This window comes from Stigmatopora argus, chromosome 9 (assembly GCF_051989625.1).
Source record: "Stigmatopora argus isolate UIUO_Sarg chromosome 9, RoL_Sarg_1.0, whole genome shotgun sequence".
In the NCBI taxonomy this organism is placed as follows: domain Eukaryota; kingdom Metazoa; phylum Chordata; class Actinopteri; order Syngnathiformes; family Syngnathidae; genus Stigmatopora; species Stigmatopora argus.
This window is the reverse complement of record NC_135395.1, coordinates 19,116,993-19,133,274: the sequence shown is the minus strand read 5'-3', so window position 1 is coordinate 19,133,274 and position 16,282 is coordinate 19,116,993. Positions and strand designations below refer to the sequence as shown.

At 37.1% G+C, this 16,282-nt stretch overlaps 1 protein-coding gene and 1 long non-coding RNA gene across 20 annotated transcripts; one reads left to right on the top strand and one right to left on the bottom strand.

The window, feature by feature from the left end:
- The first annotated feature begins 2,337 nt into the window (after nt 1-2,337).
- Nucleotides 2,338-13,645, top strand: LOC144082706 (peptidyl-prolyl cis-trans isomerase FKBP3-like). 14 transcript variants are annotated; one of them, XM_077610018.1, is made up of 12 exons: nt 2,338-2,381; nt 10,207-10,333; nt 10,519-10,614; nt 11,282-11,356; nt 11,438-11,547; nt 11,781-11,890; nt 12,124-12,223; nt 12,457-12,566; nt 12,800-12,899; nt 13,130-13,239; nt 13,439-13,499; nt 13,580-13,645. In XM_077610018.1, the coding sequence occupies exons 1-5, from the start codon at nt 2,353-2,355 to the stop codon at nt 11,528-11,530; spliced, it is 420 nt and encodes a 139-aa protein (XP_077466144.1). In that variant the 5' UTR covers nt 2,338-2,352; the 3' UTR covers nt 11,531-11,547; nt 11,781-11,890; nt 12,124-12,223; nt 12,457-12,566; nt 12,800-12,899; nt 13,130-13,239; nt 13,439-13,499; nt 13,580-13,645. The 14 variants fall into 14 exon arrangements, with proteins under 14 accessions (XP_077466144.1, XP_077466143.1, XP_077466148.1 ...); XM_077610019.1 differs by lacking the exon at nt 2,338-2,381 and having other exon boundaries at nt 10,062-10,333; nt 11,282-11,344; XM_077610007.1 differs by lacking the exon at nt 2,338-2,381 and having other exon boundaries at nt 10,072-10,333.
- A 401-nt stretch (nt 13,646-14,046) lies between these two features.
- On the bottom strand, nt 14,047-15,822 carry LOC144082986 (uncharacterized). Of its 6 annotated transcripts, none has more exons than XR_013303430.1 (8): nt 15,542-15,821; nt 14,909-14,973; nt 14,750-14,828; nt 14,624-14,674; nt 14,479-14,545; nt 14,379-14,403; nt 14,226-14,284; nt 14,047-14,150 (listed from the first exon to the last, which is right to left on the bottom strand). It is a non-coding gene; the product is annotated as an uncharacterized LOC144082986 (long non-coding RNA). The 6 variants fall into 6 exon arrangements; XR_013303427.1 differs by having other exon boundaries at nt 14,353-14,403; nt 14,650-14,674; nt 15,542-15,820; XR_013303428.1 differs by having other exon boundaries at nt 14,650-14,674; nt 15,542-15,819.
- Between the last annotated feature and the right edge of the window lie 460 nt (nt 15,823-16,282).

The window sequence follows — 16,282 nt, the reverse complement described above, 5'->3', positions numbered from 1 at the left end:
ATTTCAGCATTTAGATCGTTTCAACAGCATTTAGATTGTTTCAACAGCATTTAGATTGTTTCAACAGCATTTAGATTGTTTCAACAGCATTTAGATTGTTTCAACAGCATTTAGATTGTTTCAACAGCATTTAGATTGTTTCAACAGCATTTAGATCGTTTCAACAGCATTTAGATCGTTTCAACAGCATTTAGATCGTTTCGACAGCATTTAGATCAGGGGTCGGGAACCTTTTTGACGAAGAGAGCCACAAACAACTCATATTTTCCAATATTATTCCTTGTGAGCCATACTACGATTGTAAAAGTCAAAATACATGTAAACGAGTGCCTTTTCAATTTTCTTTGTAATTTCACCATTTTTAAAGTGGAAAAAACTGAATATTTTTAAAAAGATTATTATGCTGTTGGTAATCAATGAGAGGATGCATTCCAGAAGTCTACTGCAAAAAAATGAAGATTAACGCAAAAAAATGAAGATTAAAGCAGAAAAAATGAAGATTAAAGCAGAAAAAATGAAGATTAAAGCAAAAAAATGAAGATGAAAACAAAAAAATGAAGATTAAAGCAGTTCTAAATGTAATATCTCAGTTCTGTCACCAGCGATTTCCATATTTTAGCTCACAGGTTTGCCAAGAGCCAGATGCACCCATCAAAAGAGCCACATGTGGCTCCCGAGCCATAGGTTCCCTACCCCTGATTTAGATCGTTTCAACAGCATTTAGACAGCATTTAGATCGTTTCAACAGCATTTAGATCGTTTCAACAGCATTTAGACAGCATTTAGATCGTTTCAACAGCATTTAGACTGCATTTAGATCGTTTCAACAGCATTTAGATCGTTTCAACAGCATTTAGATCGTTTCAACAGCATTTAGATCGTTTCAATAGCATTTAGATCGTTTCAATAGCATTTAGACAGCAGTTAGATCATTTCAACAGCATTTAGATCGTTTCAACAGCATTTAGACAGCATTTAGATTTAACAGCATTTAGACTGCATTTAGATCGTTTCAACAGCATTTAGACTGCATTTAGATCATTTCAACAGCATTTAGATCGTTTCAACAGCATTTAGATCGTTTCAACAGCATTTAGATCGTTTCAACAGCATTTAGATCGTTTCAACAGCATTTAGATCGTTTCAACAGCATTTAGATCGTTTCAACAGCATTTAGATCGTTTCAACAGCATTTAGATCGTTTCAACAGCATTTAGATCGTTTCAACAGCATTTAGATCGTTTCAACAGCATTTAGATCGTTTCAACAGCATTTAGATCGTTTCAACAGCATTTAGATCGTTTCAACAGCATTTAGACAGCATTTAGATCGTTTCAACAGCATTTAGACAGCATTTAGATCGTTTCAACAGCATTTAAATCGTTTCAACAGCATTTAGATCGTTTCAACAGCATTTAGATCGTTTCAACAGCATTTAGATCGTTTCAACAGCATTTAGATCGTTTCAACAGCATTTAGATCGTTTCAACAGCATTTAGACAGCATTTAGATCGTTTCAACAGCATTTAGATCGTTTCAACAGCATTTAGATCGTTTCAACAGCATTTAGACTGCATTTAGATCGTTTCAACAGCATTTAGACAGCATTTAGATCGTTTCAACAGCATTTAGACAGCATTTAGATCGTTTCGACAGCATTTAGACAGCATTTAGATGGTTTCGACAGCATTTAGACAGCATTTAGATCGCTTTGACAGCATTTAGACAGCATTTAGATCGTTTCAACAGCATTTAGATCGTTTCAACAGCATTTAGATCGTTTCAACAGCATTTAGATCGTTTCAACAGCATTTAGACAGCATTTAGATCGTTTCGACAGCATTTAGATCGTTTCGACAGCATTTAGATCGTTTCGACAGCATTTAGATCGTTTCGACAGCATTTAGATCGTTTCGACAGCATTTAGATCGTTTCAACAGCATTTAGACAGCATTTAGATCGTTTCAACAGCATTTAGACAGCATTTAGATCGTTTCAACAGCATTTAGACAGCATTTAGATCGTTTCGACAGCATTTAGACAGCATTTAGATGGTTTCGACAGCATTTAGACAGCATTTAGATCGCTTTGACAGCATTTAGACAGCATTTAGATCGTTTCAACAGCATTTAGATCGTTTCAACAGCATTGTCAAGTTATCTCTACTTTTCTTCAAATTTTGCCCCAAACTTGAAAAGGGGCCCCGATCGTTTCACAGCAGTAACAACTCGGGTCTGAAGGGTAAGTTCTTGTTCCTTTTTTTTTTTTGCATGTCTTCTTCCAAAGCTGGACTACTGACCTTTTTTGCCTGTCTTCTTTCAAGGCTGGCCTACTGAATTTATATCCTGGTTCATGACCTATGACCTCAGGCAGGAAATGAGGTGAGGAGAGTCTGATTGAGTTTTCCTTTCTGCCACCTGTTGGTCTGGAGGAGGGGTAGACATATCTTCTCCATAGTTGACTTGACAAGCATTTAGACAGCATTTAGATCGTTTCAACAGCATTTAGACAGCATTTAGATAGTTTCAACAGCATTTAGACAGCATTTAGATCGTTTCGACAGCATTCAGGAGTGAGTTCAATTCCACTCGTTGCAATTCTCAAATTGTTTATTGAGGTAATGAAAAGGATAAATACAACTTCCAACTTCACTGTGGTGCAGTGGCAAAGACAATGGGTCAGAACTTCAGGTGGACTCAAGTTCAAATCAGGAATGAGTTCAATTCCACTCTTTGCAATTCTCAAATTGTTTATTGAGGTAATGAAAAGGATAGATATAACTTCCAATCACATCATTTCAGAAGTCACTGTGGTCCAGTTGAAAAGACAAACGGTCAGAACTGCTGGTGGACTCAAGTTCAAATCAGGAATGAGTTCAATTCCACTCTTTGCAATTCTCAAATTGTTTTTTGAGTTAATGAAAAGGATAAATATAACTTCCAATCACCTCTTTTCAGAAGTCACTGTGGTCCAGTTGCAAAGACAAACGGTCAGAACTGCTGGAGGACTCAAGTTCAAATCAGGAATGAGTTCAATTCCAGTCTTTGCAATTCTCAAATTGTTTATTGAGGTAATGAAAAGGATAAATACAACTTCCAACTTCACTGTGGTGCAGTGGCAAAGACAATGGGTCAGAACTCCAGGTGGACTCAAGTTCAAATCAGGAATGAGTTCAATTCTACTCTTTGCAATTCTCAAATTGTTTATTGAGGTAATGAAAAGGATAAATATAACTTCCAATCACTTCATTTCAGAAGTCACTGTGGTCCAGTTGCAAAGACAATCGGTCAGAACTGCCGGTGGACTCAAGTTCAAATCAGGAGTGAGTTCAATTCCACTCTTTGCAATTCTCAAATTGTTTATTGAGGTAATGAAAAGGATAGATATAACTTCCAATCTCATCATTTTAGAAGTCCCTGTGGTCCAGTGGCAAAGACAATGGGTCAGAACTTCAGGTGGACTCATGTTCAAATCAGGAATGAGTTCAATTCCACTCTTTGCAATTCTCAAATTGTTTATTGAGGTAATGAAAAGGATAGATATAACTTCCAATCACATCATTTCAGAAGTCACTGTGGTCCAGTTGCAAAGACAAACGGTCAGAACTGCTGGTGGACTCAAGTTCAAATCAGGAATGAGTTCAATTCCACTCTTTGCAATTCTCAAATTGTTTTTTGAGTTAATGAAAAGGATAAATATAACTTCCAATCACCTCTTTTCAGAAGTCACTGTGGTCCAGTTGCAAAGACAAACGGTCAGAACTGCTGGAGGACTCAAGTTCAAATCAGGAATGAGTTCAATTCCAGTCTTTGCAATTCTCAAATTGTTTATTGAGGTAATGAAAAGGATAAATATAACTTCCAACTTCACTGTGGTGCAGTGGCAAAGACAATGGGTCAGAACTCCAGGTGGACTCAAGTTCAAATCAGGACTGAGTTCAATTCCACTCTTTGCAATTCTCAAATTGTTTATTGAGGTAATGAAAAGGATAAATATAACTTCCAATCACTTCATTTCAGAAGTCACTGTGGTCCAGTTGCAAAGACAATCGGTCAGAACTGCCGGTGGACTCAAGTTCAAATCAGGAGTGAGTTCAATTCCACTCTTTGCAATTCTCAAATTGTTTATTGAGGTAATGAAAAGGATAGATATAACTTCCAATCACTTCATTTCAGAAGTCACTGTGGTCCAGTGGCAAAGACAATGGGTCAGAACTTCAGGTGGACTCAAGTTCAAATCAGGAATGAGTTCAATACCACTCTTTGCAATTCTCAAATTGTTTATTGAGGTAATGAAAAGGATAGATATAACTTCCAATCACATCATTTCAGAAGTCACTGTGGTCCAGTTGCAAAGACAAACGGTCAGAACTGCTGGTGGACTCAAGTTCAAATCAGGAATGAGTTCAATTCCACTCTTTGCAATTCTCAAATTGTTTTTTGAGTTAATGAAAAGGATAAATATAACTTCCAATCACCTCTTTTCAGAAGTCACTGTGGTCCAGTTGCAAAGACAAACGGTCAGAACTGCTGGAGGACTCAAGTTCAAATCAGGAATGAGTTCAATTCCAGTCTTTGCAATTCTCAAATTGTTTATTGAGGTAATGAAAAGGATAAATACAACTTCCAACTTCACTGTGGTGCAGTGGCAAAGACAATGGGTCAGAACTCCAGGTGGACTCAAGTTCAAATCAGGACTGAGTTCAATTCCACTCTTTGCAATTCTCAAATTGTTTATTGAGGTAATGAAAAGGATAAATATAACTTCCAATCACTTCATTTCAGAAGTCACTGTGGTCCAGTTGCAAAGACAATCGGTCAGAACTGCCGGTGGACTCAAGTTCAAATCAGGAGTGAGTTCAATTCCACTCTTTGCAATTCTCAAATTGTTTATTGAGGTAATGAAAAGGATAGATATAACTTCCAATCACTTCATTTCAGAAGTCACTGTGGTCCAGTGGCAAAGACAATGGGTCAGAACTTCAGGTGGACTCAAGTTCAAATCAGGAATGAGTTCAATACCACTCTTTGCAATTCTCAAATTGTTTATTGAGGTAATGAAAAGGATAGATATAACTTCCAATCACTTCATTTCAGAAGTCACTGTGGTCCAGTGGCAAAGACAATGGGTCAGAACTCCAGGTGGACTCAAGTTCAAATCAGGACTGAGTTCAATTCCACTCTTTGCAATTCTCAAATTGTTTATTGAGGTAATGAAAAGGATAAATATAACTTCCAATCACTTCATTTCAGAAGTCACTGTGGTCCAGTTGCAAAGACAATCGGTCAGAACTGCCGGTGGACTCAAGTTCAAATCAGGAGTGAGTTCAATTCCACTCTTTGCAATTCTCAAATTGTTTATTGAGGTAATGAAAAGGATAGATATAACTTCCAATCACATCATTTCAGAAGTCACTGTGGTCCAGTTGCAAAGACAAACGGTCAGAACTGCTGGTGGACTCAAGTTCAAATCAGGAATGAGTTCAATTCCACTCTTTGCAATTCTCAAATTGTTTATTGAGGTAATGAAAAGGATAGATATAACTTCCAATCACTTCATTTCAGAAGTCACTGTGGTCCAGTGGCAAAGACAATGGGTCAGAACTTCAGGTGGACTCAAGTTCAAATCAGGAATGAGTTCAATACCACTCTTTGCAATTCTCAAATTGTTTATTGAGGTAATGAAAAGGATAGATATAACTTCCAATCACATCATTTCAGAAGTCACTGTGGTCCAGTGGCAAAGACAATGGGTCAGAACTCCAGGTGGACTCAAGTTCAAATCAGGAATGAGTTCAATTCCAGTCTTTGCAATTCTCAAATTGTTTATTTAGGTAATGAAAAGGATAGATATAACTTCCAATCACATCATTTCAGAAGTCACTGTGGTCCAGTGGCAAAGACAATGGGTCAGAACTCCAGGTGGACTCAAGTTCAAATCAGGAATGAGTTCAATTCCACTCTTTGCAATTCTCAAATTGTTTATTGAGGTAATGAAAAGGATAAATATAACTTCCAATCACTTCATTTCAGAAGTCACTGTGGTCCAGTTGCAAAGACAAACGGTCAGAACTGCTGGACTCAAGTTCAAATCAGGACTGAGTTCAATTCCACTCTTTGCAATTCTCAAATTGTTTATTGAGGTAATGAAAAGGATAGATATAACTTCCAATCACATCATTTCAGAAGTCACTGTGGTCCAGTGGCAAAGACAATGGGTCAGAACTCCAGGTGGACTCAAGTTCAAATCAGGAGTGAGTTCAATTCCACTCTTTGCAATTCTCAAATTGTTTATTGAGGTAATGAAAAGGATAAATATAACTTCCAATCACTTCATTTCAGAAGTCACTGTGGTCCAGTTGCAAAGACAAACAGTCAGAACTGCTGGTGGACTCAAGTTCAAATCAGGAGTGAGTTCAATTCCAGTCTTTGCAATTCTCAAATTGTTTATTGAGGTAATGAAAAGGATAGATATAACTTCCAATCTCATCATTTTAGAAGTCACTGTGGTCCAGTGGCAAAGACAATGGGTCAGAACTCCAGGTGGACTCAAGTTCAAATCAGGACTGAGTTCAATTCCACTCTTTGCAATCTCAAATTGTTTATTGAGGTAATGAAAAGGATAAATATAACTTCCAATCACATCATTTTAGAAGTCACTGTGGTCCAGTGGCAAAGACAATGGGTCAGAACTTCAGGTGGACTCAAGTTCAAATCAGGAATGAGTTCAATACCACTCTTTGCAATTCTCAAATTGTTTATTGAGGTAATGAAAAGGATAAATATAACTTCCAATCACTTCATTTCAGAAGTCACTGTGGTCCAGTTGCAAAGACAAACGGTCAGAACTGCTGGTGGACTCAAGTTCAAATCAGGAGTGAGTTCAATTCCACTCTTTGCAATTCTCAAATTGTTTATTGAGGTAAAGAAAAGGATAAATATAACTTCCAATCACTTCATTTCAGAAGTCACTGTGGTCCAGTTGCAAAGCCAAATGTTCAGAACTGCTGGTGGACTTAAGTTCAAATCAGGAGTGAGTTCAATTCAACTCTTTGCAATTCTCAAATTGTTTATTGAGGTAATGAAAAGGATAAATACAACTTCCAACTTCACTGTGGTGCAGTGGCAAAGACAATGGGTCAGAACTCCAGGTGGACTCAAGTTCAAATCAGGAATGAGTTCAATACCACTCTTTGCAATTCTCAAATTGTTTATTGAGGTAATGAAAAGGATAGATATAACTTCCAATCACATCATTTCAGAAGTCACTGTGGTCCAGTGGCAAAGACAATGGGTCAGAACTCCAGGTGGACTCAAGTTCAAATCAGGAGTGAGTTCAATTCCACTCTTTGCAATTCTCAAATTGTTTATTGAGGTAATGAAAAGGATAAATATAACTTCCAATCACTTCATTTCAGAAGTCACTGTGGTCCAGTTGCAAAGACAAATGGTCAGAACTGCTGGTGGACTCAAGTTCAAATCAGGAGTGAGTTCAATTCCAGTCTTTGCAATTCTCAAATTGTTTATTGAGGTAATGAAAAGGATAAATATAACTTCCAATCACTTCATTTCAGAAGTCACTGTGGTCCAGTTGCAAAGACAAACGGTCAGAACTGCTGGTGGACTCAAGTTCAAATCAGGAATGAGTTCAATACCACTCTTTGCAATTCTCAAATTGTTTATTGAGGTAATGAAAAGGATAGATATAACTTCCAATCACATCATTTTAGAAGTCACTGTGGTCCAGTGGCAAAGACAATGGGTCAGAACTTCAGGTGGACTCAAGTTCAAATCAAAATCTAAAATGATGAGATTGGAAGTTATATCTATCCTTTTCATTACCTCAATAAACAATTTGAGAATTGCAAAGACTGGAATTGAACTCACTCCTGATTTGAACTTGAGTCCACCAGCAGTTCTGACCGTTTGTCTTTGCAACTGGACCACAGTGACTTCTGAAATGAAGTGATTGGAAGTTATATTTATCCTTTTCATTACCTCAATAAACAATTTGAGAATTGCAAAGAGTGGACTTGAACTCACTCCAGATTTGAACTTGTGTCCAACTTCAATTTCAACCCATTGTTCTTGCCACTGGACCACAGTGTCTTCTGAAATGATGTGATTGGAAGTTATATTTATCCTTTTAATTACCTCAATAAACAATTTGAGACACTCTTTTTCCTTGTCGACGATAATGTCAAATATTTATTCATCTTATTAGACGTGCTTCATAACTGAGCAAAGAATACCCCGAGATTTGGTACAAACGTAAAGCTGGCATGCAAAATGACTTGAATGGCTGGACATCGTAAGGCTTTTTCTTTTTAAAAAAGTGGTCTATGTAAAGTAAAGCTTTTATTTGTTTAAAAAATAAATACTATGTATATATAGTCAGGCTTTTTTCTTTAAAAATGACCATGTATATTAAGGTTTTTTATTAAAAAATGACCATGTATAGTAAGGCTTTTTTATTTAAAAAAAACGACCATGTACAGTAAAGCGTTTTTCTTAAAAGACGACATAGTATAGTAAGGCTTTTTTCTTAAAAAAAACGACATAGTATTGTAAGGCTTTTTTCTTAAAAAACAACATAGTATAGGCTTTTTTCTTTTAAGACGACACAGTATAGTAAGGCTTTTTATTTACAAAAAAGACCATGTAAAGTAAGGCTTTTTTGTTTAAAAAAGACCATGTATAGTAAGGCTTTTTATAGTAAGGCTTTTTTGTCTTTAAAAACGACATAGTATAGTATGGCTTTTTTCCTTTTAAAAACGACATAGTATAGTATGGCTTTTTTTCTTAAAAAACGACATAGTATAGCATGGCTTTTTTTCTTGAAAAACGACATAGTAGAGGAAGCCTTTTTTTCTTAAAAAACGATATTGTATAGTAAGGCTTTTTTTTCTTAAAAAAACGACATAGTATAGTAAGGCTTTATTTCTTAAAAACGACACAGTATAGTAAGGCTTTTTTCTTAAAAAAACGACATAGTATAGTTAGGCTTTTTTCTTAAAAAAACGACATAGTATAGTAAGGCTTTTTTCTTAAAAAAAAACGACATAGTATAGTAAGGCTTTTTTTCTTAAAAAACGACATAGTATAGTAAGGCTTTTTTCTTCAAAATGACATAGTATAGTAAGGCTTTCTTTTCCTTAAAAATGACATAGTATAGTAAGGCTATTTTTCTTTAAAAACGACATAGTATAGTAAGGCTTTTTTTCTTACAAAACGACATAGTATAGTAAGGCTTTTTAAGACACTGCAGTTATTTTGGAACTGTTTGATTCTGACCGGACGTGGATAAACAAGAGTGGCTAACATTTACACTTGTTGTAATTGTGCCCCAAAGAGGTTTTCTTTACTGTTGTGCTTGGTTTTGACAGCATTGCAACAAATTGATGATAATAAAAATAGAGTTTAGGTATTCATTGAGTTGTTGTTCAAAACCAAAAATAAAGTCGACAGCAGGTAAAAAAGCAACGAGTTAGTGATCGTGAAATCGTCCCAAAGCATTCTATTAGGGACTTACAATGATATGCTGTGATTTATTTCACTGGAATTTCTTTCAGTTAGTGGCTTGTTACTCAATTTGTTTCTATCTCTAGCCATCGGGGTGATATGAGATGCTGGGCTGATGATGAGGTAGTAAAACTGTTGCTATTTGAAATTGGGCGACGTGATTTTTTAAATAAATGAACAGGTATAGTAAGGATTTTTTTTTAAATGACCATGTATTGTAAGGCTTTTTTTAAAGACCATGTATAGTGAGTCATTTTTCTTAAAAAAATGACCGTGTAAAGCTTTTTTCTTTAAAAAAAACTGTATGAAAATGAAAAATGATCATGATTAGTAAGGATTTTTTCTTAAAAACAAAACCATGTATAGTAAGGCTTTAAAAATGACCATGTATACTAAGACTTTTTTTTAAATGATCATGTAAAATAAGTAAATGTATAGTCTCATTTCATCTCATTTTCTGAACCGCTTTATCCGCATTAGGGTAGAAGGAAACAAAGGTGGATGGATTTTATGTACAAAAAAAAAATATTTTGGGTAAGTAAAATGTGGCTATATTCCTAAATAATATTTCAATTGTATGAGGTTATTATTGATGCATTTTTATATGTGTCGCATAATACACGTTAGTATTATGAAAACAATGTACTTTTATGTGTCTATTTTTGATACGTATTACCCATGTCAGAGTTCAAAGGTCGGCTCCACCCTTCAAAATGGCAAATGAGCCAGCTGCCAGTCCTTTGGTAGACTGCAGGCAGCTCAGAAGTGACGATTTACCGAAGAAAGACCCGATAAAGTTCTCACAGGACACGGTACGTTGTCATTTGGGGATTTCGAAGCCCCAGTTCTCATTTGAAGAGTGCTTTATGACGGTAGTAGCATGCTTCGATCGCGTGATGTGGCCCAACGTGGATGCAGACAGTAAAATGTTTGCAAACAAATTGGCTACATTGCGTTACCTACAGCTCTTAATGTTTCATTCCATTGTGTGTTTCAGTTCCTCAACGAACACGGATTGCTGGGAAACATCAAGAATGGGGCCATAACAGCCAAAAAGGAGCAACTTGGTCATAACGAGCTGTTTGTCAGCAAAGTGAGTCATTTTTTTTAAATAGTAGTTTCTATTTACTATATCCGTGTAATCATTAAATCAGCGTTCGGTATTCACGGCTTTGCTAAATTAGCTTGTTTTTCATTATGGTACATTCCAATTTTGAATGAAAACACTAACTGGCTTGGCATTGATTATTTTTTTAAATAGCAACAACTTGTGTGGATAACTCACACCCACATAAATGCCATCAGTGGAAGTGTAAGGAATAAACGGTACACTTTTATAGAATATAGACATTTCCCTTCACTTTCTTAAAGGAAGACCTCAGGGCTTGGACCTTTTCATTTTTATTATTTATTTTAAATGCGTTTGAGGCATTCAGTCAACAAAAGTGCAGGGGCCATTTTTCACTTGAGTTTAAACATATGATAAAATAACAATTTTCCCTCATTATAGGTCTCCAAACTGGTCCTCGAGGGCTCCTGTGGGTGCAGATTTTGGTTCCAACAGATCCAACATTAACAGTTTAACCAATGAGGTTTCTGCTGAAAAAAAGAATCACTTGAATGCAATCCAGTGATTGTACTACTAGGATACCAGATTGGAATGAAAACCTGCACCCTCCACTGCCCTTTCTGGAATAGTTTGCGGACCACTGGTCAAATTGGTTAAATGAGCAATTCTATAATCATGCTGTGTTTTGTAGAGGTTTAAAGCCACGGATGTACACGGTGGAAGAGGTGACAGCTGTCAAGAAGTCAAGGCAAAGGTTGTGGACGATGTAGGACCCAAGTGTTTCAGGTTATTTATTTTCTTGTAATGTGTACTAAACCTACTCATTGTGTATCTTGCTTCTCTTCAGTGTCCGCCCAAGTTGACCAAATCAACGCTGAAGAAAGATGACCAGACAAACTTCCCCAAAAAGGGTGTCATTGGTGGACGGCACACTTTTTGACAGCAACATCCCCTCAGGTACTTGTCATTATAGAGCAGGTGTCTCCAACTCTAGTCCTCAGGGTCCCTATCCAGTATGCTTTCCATATCTCCCACCACATTTGAATCAAATGATCAAGATCCTGATTAAGGTGTGATGGAGGACATGGAAAATAAACTGGACTGGGGCCCTCAAGGACTGCAGTTGGAGGTTATTTATTTTCTTGTAATGTGTACTGAACCTACTCATTGTGTATCTTGCTTTTTTTCAGTGTCCACCCAAGTTGACCAAATCAACGCTGAAGAAAGATGACCAGACAAACTTCCCCAAAAAGGGTGACATTGGTGGACGGCACACTTTTTGACAGCAACTTCCCCTCAGGTACTTGTCATTATAGAGCAGGTGTCTCCAACTCTAGTCCTCAGGGTCCCTATCCAGTATGCTTTCCATATCTCCCACCACATTTGAATCAAATGATCAAGATCCTGATTAAGGTGTGATGGAGGACATGGAAAATAAACTGGACTGGGGCCCTCAAGGACTGCAGTTGGAGGTTATTTATTTTCTTGTAATGTGTACTGAACCTACTCATTGTGTATCTTGCTTCTCTTCAGTGTCCGCCCAAGTTGACCAAATCAACGCTGAAGAAAGATGACCAGACAAACTTCCCCAAAAAGGGTGACGGCACACTTTTTGACAGCAACATCCCCTCAGGTACTTGTCATTATAGAGCAGGTGTCTCCAACTCTGGTCCTCAGGGTCCCTATCCAGTATGCTTTCCATATCTCCCACCACATTTGAATCAAATGATCAAGATCCTGATTAAGGTGTGATGGAGGACATGGAAAATAAACTGGACTGGGGCCCTCAAGGACTGCAGTTGGAGGTTATTTATTTTCTTGTAATGTGTACTGAACCTACTCATTGTGTATCTTGCTTTTTTTCAGTGTCCACCCAAGTTGACCAAATCAACGCTGAAGAAAGATGACCAGACAAACTTCCCCAAAAAGGGTGACATTGGTGGACGGCACACTTTTTGACAGCAACTTCCCCTCAGGTACTTGTCATTATAGAGCAGGTGTCTCCAACTCTAGTCCTCAGGGTCCCTATCCAGTATGCTTTCCATATCTCCCACCACATTTGAATCAAATGATCAAGATCCTGATTAAGGTGTGATGGAGGACATGGAAAATAAACTGGACTGGGGCCCTCAAGGACTGCAGTTGGAGGTTATTTATTTTCTTGTAATGTGTACTGAACCTACTCATTGTGTATCTTGCTTCTCTTCAGTGTCCGCCCAAGTTGACCAAATCAACGCTGAAGAAAGATGACCAGACAAACTTCCCCAAAAAGGGTGACGGCACACTTTTTGACAGCAACATCCCCTCAGGTACTTGTCATTATAGAGCAGGTGTCTCCAACTCTGGTCCTCAGGGTCCCTATCCAGTATGCTTTCCATATCTCCCACCACATTTGAATCAAATGATCAAGATCCTGATTAAGGTGTGATGGAGGACATGGAAAATAAACTGGACTGGGGCCCTCAAGGACTGCAGTTGGTTATTTATTTTCTTGTAATGGGTACTAAACCTACTCATTGTGTATGTTGCTTCTCTAAAGTGTCCACCCAAGTTGACCAAATCAACGCTGAAGAAAGATGACCAGACAAACTTCCCCAAAAAGGGTGACATTGGTGGACGGCACACTTTTTGACAGCAACATCCCCTCAGGTACTTGTCATTATAGAGCAGGTGTCTCCAACTCTGGTCCTCAGGGTCCCTATCCAGTATGCTTTCCATATCTCCCACCACATGATCAAGGTGTGATGGAGGACATGGAAAATAAACTGGACTGGGGCCCCTGAGGACTGCAGTTGGAGATCCCTCTTATAAAGACATTTTTAAGTCACCTAATATTTTTTCCTCCTAGGCCTTTAATATTGTGTGATGGAGGCCTGCTGACTGAGGAAAAGAGAGCCTTTCTGATGTTGGTAAAACATAACTTTTTTTTTTACTTAACTAATCCTGGACTTAGTCTATTGTGTGTTGACCCTCTTTTTTTATTTTCCAGAATGCCAAGAAGAGATTCTTTGTCCATGAACACATTGAAATGCTAGCTGGCTTATGTGGAAAAATAAGTTCTTGAAATGTACATTTGCATTCTTTTTTGCTAGTTATATGAAGAAAAAACAAGTGGCTTGACATTTGAAAGTTTTTATTCAAAAATATACATTTGTATCAACAAGAGTAAAACATGTTGAAATTTTTCTAACACTTAGGCAAAAAAAACAGTTTTTTTAAATTTAAAACACTTAGAAATATTTCAACATACACTTAGTCACAAAAAAAAATTTAATCAATTAAAAGACTTAGAAAAATTTCAACGTGACTTATAATAAAAAAATCAACATAACACTTAGGCAAAAAAAAATTGGTTTATTATAAAAGACTTAGAATATAACCACCAAAAATTAAAGGAAAAAAAAGACCATTGAGGGTCTTGGGTCTTTTTTCTCCAAGTGTTTTAACAAAGACAAATGACACTCAAATCTCTTTTATTAAAATTTCTGACTGAAGAAAAGAAGTGAGATCCTCTTTACCTTAAGGATCTGGTCACCATGAGCCAGAAAACTGGACTTTACCTAAGAGGAGGGAGAGTAAATTTAGTCAATAAAATAGATCTGGATAAATACTTGGATATTCGACAATAAACTAACCTCTCAGAAGACTGCATTCAGAGATGAGGCATCACTTGGAGACCCTCCAAAGTCTGGACCTGATGTGTGCAAAAAAAAAACAAAAGTTAGCATATATAGACACTGGAGATTCAACAAATAGACTTACATTTTTGTTGTTAAATCTAGTTTTACCTTGATGAGAAGACCAAAGATGATGCTAAATGGGGAAAATTTCATTTAACAACGCTATTTAGGAGTTGCCAAACAACTAATACAGGAAGAGAAATCTTACAGAGTTCAGAGACGCCACATCATGCAAGAGAGGCATCATCTTCAAGTGGGCAACCTGGGAAGATCACCTGGACATGATGTGTGCAAAAAAAAAAGAAGCAAAAGTTAGCATATATAGACACTGGAGATTCAACAAATAGACTTACATTTTTGTTGTTAAATCTAGTTTTACCTTGATGAGAAGACCAAAGATGATGCTAAACGGAGAAAACTTCATTTAACAACGCTATTTAGGAGTTGCCAAACAACTAATACAGGAAGAGAAATCTTACAGAGTTCAGAGACGCCACATCATGCAAGAGAGGCATCATCTTCAAGTGGGCAACCTGGGAAGATCACCTGGACATGGACCTGATGTGTGCAAAAAAAAAAAAGAAGCAAAAGTTGTCATATACAGAGAATGGAGATTCAACAGATGAGATTAGTTTTACCTGTAACCTCAAGGGTTTGAGTGTCCTGGGGCACACGGAAAGAGCTGCATCTTGATTTAACCACGCTATTTGGGAGTTCACAAACAATTATTGCATGCAAGAGAAATCTTACAATAAATGATCAAGCTAAAGAATGAAAATAAGTTAGTGAGTGCTCCGTGCTAATTTCCCTTTTCCAGACAAGGCGATTAAATATACAGACTGAAGTTAACAGCTAGGAAAAAGTTGGCTTAACAATTTTTGATTAAAATGATTTGTTTAGCACTCGCAGTGAAAACTATCAGTACATACATCATTTTTGAGTGAGCCTTTACCTAACAAACTGTCCGTTCATATCTCGGCTTTGTTTGAATCCACTAAAAGTCTTTTAAACACGACTCGACAATGGAGAAAACAGACTGTAGATCTCTTAGTATTAACATCAAGACGACGCTTGACGTGGTCAAATGGAAAGCGTTGTCGTGACGCTAATGCTAAGATAGCTTGTCACATGTGGCACAGAGCCCAAACTTAAATCGTCGACGGTGCGGTCAACCTGGCATTAAACTTACAGATTTGTTGGCGGTTTTGCTCAATTGATTCCTAAAAAATCTGCCGGTAGCGTGATAAAAATGCACGTAGGCCAGTAAATACCTCGTTGGCGTGCTACACGGCCATCAGCATGGACATGGCTGTTGGAGAAGACGAGGCACTGCGCATGTACTTGATTTATACCGCTGCCTTGAAGATAGGCCACGCCCACATCGCCCCGCCATATTGAAAGTGGAAATATGTCGTTTTTTAAAGAAAAAAAGCCTTACTATACTATGTCGTTTTTTAAAAGAAAAAAAGCCTTACTATACTATGTGGGTTTTTTTAAAGAAAAAAAAGCCTTACTATACTATGTGTTTTTTAAGAAAAAAGCCTTACTATACTATGTCATTTTTAAAGAAAAAAAGCCTTACTATACTATGTCGTTTTTTAAGAAAAAAAGCCTTACTATACTATGTCGTTTTTTAAGAAAAAAAAAAGCATTATTATACTAAGTCGTTTTTTAAGATAAAAAGCCTGACTATACTATGTCGTTTTTAAAGAAAAAAAGCCTTACTATACATGGTCATTTTTAAGGAAAAAAGCCTTACTATACTATGTCGTTTTTTAAGAAAAAAAGCCTTACTATACTATGTCGTTTTTTAAGAAAAAAAGCCTTACTATACATGGTCATTTTTAAGGAAAAAAGCCTTACTATACTATGTCGTTTTTAAAGAAAAAAGCCTTACTATACAGTGTGCCTGGTTTTCCGTCTCCTTGTACCCTAAGATCGGCTGGCCACCGATTCAGGATGTCCGCCGCCTCTGGCCTGGAGACAGCTGGGATTGGCTCCAGCATCCCCCG

What these genes read in the sequence shown, in the direction of transcription:
- LOC144082706 (XM_077610017.1), top strand. Translation starts at nt 10,172, where the DNA reads ATGTGTCTATTTTTGATACGTATTACCCATGTCAGAGTTCAAAGGTCG. An exon ending in TAAAGTTCTCACAGGACACG is followed by an intron (nt 10,334 to 10,518) that starts GTACGTTGTCAT and finishes TGTGTGTTTCAG; the next exon opens with TTCCTCAACGAACACGGATT. An exon ending in ACGAGCTGTTTGTCAGCAAA is followed by an intron (nt 10,615 to 11,281) that starts GTGAGTCATTTT and finishes TGTGTTTTGTAG; the next exon opens with AGGTTTAAAGCCACGGATGT.